The sequence below is a fragment of the Zootoca vivipara genome, chromosome 1 (genome assembly GCF_965207765.1).
Source record: "Zootoca vivipara chromosome 1, rZooViv2.hap1.1, whole genome shotgun sequence".
NCBI lineage: Eukaryota > Metazoa > Chordata > Lepidosauria > Squamata > Lacertidae > Zootoca > Zootoca vivipara.
Window position 1 is genome coordinate 96,451,801 of NC_142582.1, and position 9,652 is coordinate 96,461,452.

The 9,652-nt window shown below is 38.1% G+C and overlaps 1 protein-coding gene across 6 annotated transcripts in view; it reads left to right on the top strand.

Annotated features, from left to right (window-relative positions):
• Positions 1–9,652, top strand: part of MEIS2 (Meis homeobox 2) — a 227,198-nt gene that overhangs the window by 211,993 nt on the left and 5,553 nt on the right. For all 6 annotated transcript variants that reach the window (XM_035110568.3, XM_035110536.3, XM_088671242.1 and 3 more), the window contains one exon: positions 8,618–8,676. In XM_035110568.3, coding sequence (XP_034966459.1) covers positions 8,618–8,676 — 59 coding nt within the window. The remainder of the gene's footprint in view (positions 1–8,617; positions 8,677–9,652) is intronic.

Genomic DNA, 9,652 nt, shown 5'->3' on the forward strand with positions numbered 1-9,652 from the left:
CCATCTATGGTATCATAGTGCCCATCTAGTTATGAATCAGTCATTGCCATTGTTAAGGTCCCCTAATATTTGTTTGAATGCCCACAAAATTTGCAGTAAAAAGTGTTTCAAGTAAATGAAGTCTTCCTTCTAACTTTCTCTGAGTTTTCAAGTATAATGTGCTTAATAGCCTTTTGGACTTGTTTGTAGCCAAGTGATTTAAAGCAGCTTTAAATATACTTACAGAAAGAATGTCGTGTAGCCTGGTATGGCACAGTCATCCTAAAGAAAGACGTTTATTATCCTTTGTTATAAAACTATATACATGGAAATGGATACCTAATTCTATTGAGAGAAAAGAATGAAATGAACTGATATTAGTAGATTTCAGCCAGGAAAAAGAAGTGTGTTTAATGATTAAGGATCATCTGAAAGGTATAAGATAAACTATAAACTATTTTGTTGTTGTTTAGTCGTGTCCGACTATTAAACTAAAACTATTAATTTAATATTTTGTATTCCAGTACTCCAGAAAAGCCTCTTCTGTAGGTCACTCAAAAAAATCACACATTTAGGGCCAAGCTACACATGTTGTTAATTCTGTAAATAAATGGTTGCTGCTGCAGCAGCCGCCAAGCAGGATCGAAGACAATGGTAAAGAGGAAGGCAGGGGGTTAATTCCCACAGTACCAATGAAAAAAATAACTCCTCCCCAGTTGCTTATATTATTGGGAGGGAAACTTGGCATTATTCTGAGTCACTGGAAAGATGTTACATAGATATCTTTCATACGCAAAGCCCTGTGTCCAAAAAGCCATGTTCAACCAGTTCTGCATGCTGGGCTAGTCTTTCTCAAATCGTGCACCCATTCCACACTCCTTTTGCAAATAATGATACTTTCAAAATAATAATAATTGGGATATGGTATTGAGAGTTGTTATTCAAAAGTAATGCCAAAAAAACCCCACAAGGCATACCCAAAATTCTTTAAGTATGTCTAAGGTAGCTCTTTGGACGTACCCAAAATATTCATCCAGATCCTTAAAACTTCACAGTGTGAAATTATACAGTTCACTTAAAGTGAGCAAGGCATATACCTCATTGTGCTTACATTCAGTAGGGAAGGCTGCATGTAGAATGTTGTTCAACTTTGCACACTGATTGAAATGTGGCTAGTTGGGACCATGACTCTCTTCCTGGTGACCACCTTTTCCTAGTTGCTTAAACAGAATAAAGGATGCCATTTTTACCCCCAAGCTCTTCGCACATCATAGAAGCAAAAGTCCAGGAGAAATAGATCCTGCTGGGTGTAGCAGAGCGATACCCTGCACCACTCTCGTGTTCTCTGGCCTGCGTGGAGAACTTAACTTCATACCAGGCTTTGGAGATTGATACTGCTTTCAAATCCTGGAGTGTACAGAGGACTTGGGGAAGAGGTGGTGTTGCTGGAAACCACAAATCATGATTGACCAACCAAGGCCAACCCAATTATATGGACTCTTGGCTTGGAGAATGCATGAATAGTACCCAATATTTTGGGTGCATCCAAAGAGCTACCTTAGACAATAGTACCTTAGGAACATTCATTCCTGAGGTTTCTTCAATACCAGGCACCATACGCAAGCAGATTCAGCCCCAAGTATTCCTTTTTAGTATGTACAAGAAATATTTGGCAGCCTATTCTAAAATACATGATGCTGTATAGCCACTATGACTTAATAGAATGCACAATATCCATTACTACTGTGAAGGGAAACCTCCAATAGTATCACTACTATCATTACAAATATGTGCCAAAAGAAGAGAGATTAAATTTCGTGTTTGCATTTCAGAAGAAGCAAATCAGCTGCACAAGACAGTCCTGGAACTTGTCAGTTATAGAGGCAATAAATATATGAGTTTTAGTTTCCTGAAGTGAAAATTGCATATTTTCTGTAGTAGACAGGGTGTTGGGGGAGTGGGGCCCTAGGATTTACATGTTTCAAAGTGCCATAATACCCTGAAAATATAATAACACATAGACAAATATCTATGAACGTTTAACAGATTTACTCTATGCCATGTTAAGCACATCAGAACAATATATGGTTTGCAAATGCTTAAGCCTGTCAAAATATTACCAAGTAGCCATAATAGCTCATGCCAAATGCTGTTCATCAGCTTTGATTCTGCATGAAAAGAAATTCACATGAAATAATAATAATAATAATAATAATTTATTACGGTCAAAGACCAGCTTGAATTCACATGAAATTGAATATTTGTTACCTGGAAAAGAATTGTGGGAATCTCAATTTTCATTTTAGAAAGTGTGTGTACAGTATTCAACAAGCAGCTTAGGGTTTATTTAATTATTTTCTTTTGCATAGCAGAGTCATCAAATGATGTTAGCCTGACATTTTGTGAAATAAGTTGTTTTTGACAAAGAGCTCAACATGGAATAAAATATTGGTAGGTTACCATAGCAAGATGACCAAGGGTCAGTATGGCTACATAGGTATAGAAAACTATTGGGCGCTATATTGGGCACAGAGGGTTTCATTGGAGCTTTTCAGCATCAAGTGCATCAATCTCATAACAGTGTTCTTGACTGATCAGCACCTTAGTTTACTGTACTTGAAAGTAAGTTCCATTGAAGACAGTGGGATTTATTTCTGAAAAAAAACATACATAGGATTGTGTTTGTGGTATAAATGAATGTGGAAGCACAATTCACCAAATAATGTAAATGAAAATGCCTTATATTTATGTATACTAGAAATGTGAAAACCATACACGCTTCCTTTCTTTTCACCATGGTAATGAGTGGTTTTATGGCACAAGATCACCATGCAAGACTGTTCCCAGACACAGCTGCATTAATTTGTATGAGTCAGTTAGAGTATTGGGCAAATACCCAACCTTCTATGTTTCTAAGAGAAAGATTCAGAAATCAGCTCACAGACTACCTTTATTCAATATTCAATATAGTTCAACACAGTGCTCAAATTATGTCAAGGCACCAAGGAAAACCAATGTGTTTAGGGTTGCTAGTCAGCTAAACGTACTCAAGGTAGAACCATTGAAATCAAAGGACCTATCTTAGTTAGGTGTATTAATTTCAATGGTTGTACTCTGAGTAAAAGTTAGTTGAATCCCACTCTACCAGTAGGATTACAGTCCAGGAATAATAGTTTTACTTACATGAGTGAGAGTATCTGTTTATAACCATTTGTGGCAAAGAAATTTATGTTCTTGCTTCACTTACAAATGTAGTGTGGTGGGGTAAGAGATCATGAAGATTGGGCACACAAATGTTTCACATATAACTCAGAAGCTTTTTCTATTCAAATCTATGATATCTTTAAAATAAAATACTAGAGTTCTTTCCACATGCACTATGACCATTTAAGATTTTATCATAAGTGTTTTGCTGAAAAATAGGGTGACTTTTTAATAAAAAATGGATTCAATTCAATTTGAAAATGATTAAATTTCTCAGCAGGACCCATGTCATATGTACATTCCAAATTTTGAAATGTCAGTTGGCCAAAGATTAATTTTTCCATTAAAAGTGAACAAATTTGGATTTGTTTTGTATGCTTAAGTCATGCCAGCCCTCTACTGAAAATGTCAGTGCCATACAGTGAGCTGGAACAAAAACCTGAGGGAAAATGCTTCTTACATATTGTGAATGAATTATCACCATTTTCACACACTACTATTCATGAACAAAAAATAATCCTTTCCCTCTTTTAGTCCTGGAAAATGAATATCTCCAAAGGCTCCACTTGAATTAAAACTAGGGGGAAATGGAAAAGGAATTCAGAAAATTCCATGTACAGTGGTACCTCTGGTTGCAAACGGGATCCATTCCGAAGCCCCGTTTGCAACATGAGCAGTACGCAACCCGCGCCAGCGCTTCTGTGCACGAGCGGGTCACGATTCAGCGCTTCTGCGCATGACGTCATTTGACGCTTCTGCGCACGCGCGAACCACCGAACCCAGAAGTAACATGTTCCGTTACTTCCAGGTTCGGCGCATTCGTAACCCGTGTTGTACGTAACCCGTAGCATTCATATCCAGAGGTATGACTGTATACGTTTCTGATTAGTCTCTAATGATAGTAATGGTTAAAAGTAATAACACTTTGTAAGGCTATTCAGTGGCTCATTAACAATTAAGTTGTTGATCTTAATTCAAATTTTAGTACATCAGAGGGGGAAAATCACTTATTGTAGAAAATGGGCTGAGAGATCCTTCTGTTCTTCATATAGGCCAGCTTTTGTTTCTACTTCTATACTTACTTGGATGTGATTTCTTAAGATCCTGTTTGGGATTCATATTATCCATTGCAGACATTGAACACCATTCCTAGGACCCATCACTCATAACTGTCAAGTTTTCACCAGATCCGCCTGCAACAATTTCATTGGTGTGAATGCCTCTAGCACAATCAGCATTCATTCTGACCATAGCACTTCCAAGCATCATTTAGTACTGATACACGTAATGTTGGCGTCTACACTTCTTGCTGCAGTGCCATTACTGCTGATTTCTACAGCCATGTCATCAAAAGGACTGCTGCAAGTGGTGTCTACTGTGCCTAAGGCTGCTGTGATAGGATACCTACCATGTATTTTTGTATTTAGTATTGCAGTATTTCTGTTCTACTTAAATGTAGGCAGCAAATATGGTCAACTTCTCTGAGTGGTACATAGGAAGAACATGAGTCTCAATGGTGGGAGGAAACAAAGCTCCAATGGCAGATCTGCTTTTAAAGACTTCTTCCCCATGTGACATTTTCCTGATAGGAATCTTAACTACTTTTGTTAATTTTAATAATACTGGTGAGGGATACATGACTGTTGGTGTAGGGAAAATAGAGGGTGCAATACATCAGTGCCCTTTGTCATAGTACCAACCTGTACAATTCTGCTATTTTGTCCTCTCGGGGTGAGAATTATTTTTAATTATTATTTTTTAAAGGACTGCCGGTACACCCCTGGTGTCCTTTGAAACTAGATCAAGCCATCAGTCCTTCCAAGTAGAACCTTTGATTCTCTCACCATTCCATCCAGCTCTTTAGTTCAATACTATTAAACATTGTTAATACCTGGGATCCTTTTATCCTGGATCACTGAATTCTCACTTTACTTTCACTTGACACTTTTACTCCTCTCACCATTTCCTTGAATTACCAGTTCAACATCAGTTCTTCAACAAGGAGCAGATATTCTTTTTCAGAATGGAGAAATAAAATTATTCCCAGAATCATCTATGGTTATTTCAGTAGACTACTTATTCATGTTTGCAGGGTATCACCTTCATCAAAGCCACCAAGTTCTAGATGGCTTCATTGGCAATCAACCCATGTCTTTCAGCTGGGCTTGAGTTATGTCCATAGACTATAGACAATTCCTTCCTGGCTCATCTCATCTCAGAAAGCTTCTGTGTCTTGCAGCAGCTAATCTAGTGCTCTTAAATTACGGTACCACAACCCCAAGAGCTTTTACCAAGTGCATCACAACCATTATAGCCCTTCTTAATTGTCAGAACATCACCCATATTCCATTATATAGACAGCTGGTTCTGGCTAGGAACGTACAGGCCAGTCTCCTCAGTGGGAAACAGCTACAGTCAATTTCCTAGGTGCTTTGAAAGGTAGGCTTGGCCATGGATAGATGACAAGCTTCCTGCTGAACGGAAGGCATCAAAAGGGTACTGCTTGGGACTTTTCACGGTTGATCCCTGGAATCCAAGTTATGTAATACTGTCACATGGCCAATTCCTGATGGGTATGGTCTTCTTCCACTGTCAGAGCACTATATTTCAAAATACCATTTGCTAGAAACTGCAGAAAGGGGAATGTGGCCGGCTTCTGAGAGAACAGGCTGCTGGACCAGATGGGTCATTGGTCTGATCTGTCAGGGTCTTCTTACATTCTTCATCAGTGGATCTTGTTTTGGTGACTGCAGTATTAAAATGTTTGTTGTTTGGAGGCAAGTGGCTTTTGTTCTGCCTCCTGTGGAATCATCTCCCTCCCTGGAACTTTGAATACCCCCCTTCCAGATGACCCAGGGGGTCCTGCCCCAAATTTGAGAACCACTGACCTAGGGCTTCCACTGTTTCCTCAAAAAATATCTGTTGAATCAATTAGCAGCTCTCACACAGATAATTCTGGGTCAGTCCCCCCCCCCGTGTGTGTGTGTGTGTTGGTATATTACAATTTAGGAAATGATTGACTGGCACATGCACAGAATACACAAGTGCCGAGCAGATTTTCAAAATCTTCTTCCAAAGTTTCTGTCCTGTTGACCTGTTGAATTAATTAACATTAGCCCCACAGGCTAGGGTTTTTAATTGTGTATGTTCATAAAAGCCAGTTTTGTATCCCTTTGGTCAAAGGATTATGAATTGTCCAAGTCTTCTGTATTGTTGTGTAAACTCCCTTTAAAAAAAATCTTAAGAGGATGCCCCCCCCTTTTTAAATTAATGTATACATTCTGACGAGTTTCCAAAGATATGACCTTTAGGTGAACCCCTTTAACCTTCCCCTTAATTATTTGTTTGAAGACAGTGTAGTGTTCTCCTGCTGAGAATGAAGAACCATAATGCATTGCAGTCCTGTGAGTAAAGGAGTGTTGTAAGGAAGTGGAAAGGGACATAAATAAGGAGACCACCAGATGTAAATAATAAAAAGTGGTTGGAGCTGAAATAAAAACTGAAAAAGCAATTTAATTTACCTTATGAGTGGCTAGGTTGAAGAAAGCAAGGGTCAGCAAGGCTCAAAGTGGAGGAGAATCTGTTGTGTGTTACCAATCCAAGTACAGTACGTGCTTGTTTCATTCCTTAAACCTTGCCATCTGCATACATCATTAGAAGCTCATTGAAGAGAAAACAGTCTTATCAGGCTTTTCTGTTAATCTCTGTTGGCGTTAACTTCAGCTGATAAAAGGCATGCTAGCTGCAGAAGGCTCAGGTCAGTCCCTGTTTGGTCAGTGTAGCAACATTACTGGAAAGCAGCTAAGCAAATTAAGCCCTATCAAAGACCTTTGTCTTGGAGGACAGAAATATGCCTTGAATTCACAGTGTTATGTTAGGAATATAGCCTCAGTGACAGAAATCACTATTACCTAGAGGAGCAAGCTATAAAAGCAGTCTTAAATGCCTAGCATTTGCCTTTGACTAATTATAAGGCAGGGTATTGTTATTATTATTATTATTATTATTATTATTATTTTACAATGGGTGTGTTTAAATAGGGAGCAATGTGTAAACAAAAAGATGCAGAGTAGCCTATGTAGTCTTTTGAGTATTTATGCATCATCTACTAAATGACATTCCCATTAGCATACAATTAGAAGTGTTGATTTCAAAGGTGTCTATTGCTGTAAAGTGGACTTAACCTGGAAGAAGTGCAGTGGCTATGTCCAAACCCCAAATGCTAGATTCCTGTACCTTACAAACTTTTAATAATCATGGGTTTTATGTGAAGCTCACTGAAATCGTTATTAATTTATACGATACAAATAAGCTAAGTTTGAGGGGATGGGTATGTTTAGAATACCAGGAATCGCTAATGATCATTAGCAGTTCTTAAGGGTCATTTAGCTGAGGAATGAATGACAATACTGGACAAACCCTAAGCATAACTACTAACGTTCTCTAAAAACACAGAGAATGGAGATAAAAACAATAGAGATCAAAACAAGTGGGTCTTGTGAATTATAGAAAATGGCCTTAACTAAACTGTGCAATTAAAAAACATTTTTTTGGGGAAAAATCATTTTACTGGGGTTAGTTTGAGCAAGATTATCTGATGTGGGTTGTTATGCATTAACTTAATGGGGAAATATGCAAGCACTTATTTTTGGATTACCCACAAAATTAAATCCAGGCTTCCCTTGCCAAATAATGGGCTTTACCTAACATTCAGATGACTCGGACACTGCTTTAGTTATGGTACCTGATTGGAGAAGAAGTTATTTTGGGCCTAATAATAAACACATGTACCTGCAATTCCCTCTTTCTATCAAGTTGAAAGGTGCCCCGGTTTATGGTTGGAAGTTGCCTTATGCTCTCTGCCCTGGGTGTCCCACTCTTGGTTGAAAAGGTCGCCCCCAGCTGGCACTGACCTCCAAATGACCCTTGACTTTACAGGCTTAAACTGCAGGAGTTGTAGAAGAGCAGAAGTTCTTTCTGGGCCAGCACTTATTGCTGCTGTGCTGGTGATAAAACTTCAGACAGCCTAATTGATGGCTTTGCTGACCTAACAATACCTTGTGAAAGCACAGAATAGCAAAGCCTGGTCCTCATTTATGGACAGCTGCAATGGCAGCTGAATTGCCTAGGACAAAAAATAAAATAAAATAAAAATAAAATATTCCACAATACTTTGAGTTTTTAGATGGCCAGATAATCTTGCTTTTGAAGTAAAATCAAATGTTAAATTGTGCATATTTTTATGTGTGATTCGTTATTTCCTGACAAATAGTTTTCTAACCTGGAATGTTGTTTTTGTTTTTAATGCTGTTTTTTTTTGTACTGCAACCCTGCCATGTGGAAGAAAGTGGGGGTCTAATAAAAGAATTTATTTATTTTTTAAGTACAGCACTAAACGGACAAACAGATTTCTATACTTTGTCTTCTATTTCAGGTTTATTAATGCCAGAAGAAGAATAGTACAGCCTATGATCGACCAGTCAAATCGAGCAGGCAAGTTCCAAGTAGTATCTGTATTCAAGTCCCACAGGCACAAATCCTCATCAAGTTATTCTTCAGGAGTCCCTTCACCTGGTAAATAAATGCTTCCAATAGGCATTCTGGGAGATTTTCTTCTTCTTATGTCCCCAGAATTCCGCTATAGGAAGCAACTTCACTAATTGGTGCTAATTGGAGATTTCCCACCCTGACTCTACTGAAACTGCTTTTTATTTTCTCTCTGAATTGGTAATTGGGTACAAGTACTAGTGCCACAAGCAGTTTGTTTGACTGGGAGCACTTGAATTGCTCATTGCTTTTCTGCATCCAATCAGCAGGACAATCTCATTTTCTTGCTACCCACAACTCCTTGGTGCATGCATTGCTTTCACTGCTGTAAGGCTAGCTGTAAAACTCATTGTATCCATTCATTTGCTTTGACTATTCACAATATGCTACTAATGCCTGGGACATGCTACAATACTGCCAAAAATATTTAAATTTTATTACTTTCAGTTACTTAATGCACCAAATATTTTACCATTAAAATTCTGCCAAACATGTTCTTCCACTCTTTTAAAATACTGACGATATAAGTTCAAAACTACAAAGAGCCAAGTAGTATTCACTTTACTGTGCAATATGCATTTCCTCAGCTTGCTAGGGAGTTGTAGCTTCTGCAATTAAGTTACTGGATAAAACAGTTCTCCATGTTGTGATAACTGGGCTTTAACTTGATGGGAATTTTGCCTGCTGCTTCACTTTAAAAGTCTGGAAAGGTTATTAATCCTGTGGGAGAAATCTTTATGTGTAGCAGTGAATTTCTTTTCCATAAATATGTGGCAGGATAAAAACCAAAGCAATTAACTCTGATTAAAAACAAAACAAAAATAAAGCATGTTCAGCATATTTTGTGTACGTATAAAAGGTGGACAGAGTAATGAGAGGATAGCTTGCTCGCTTTAAAAATAGTAATAAGAACAAAAACAGT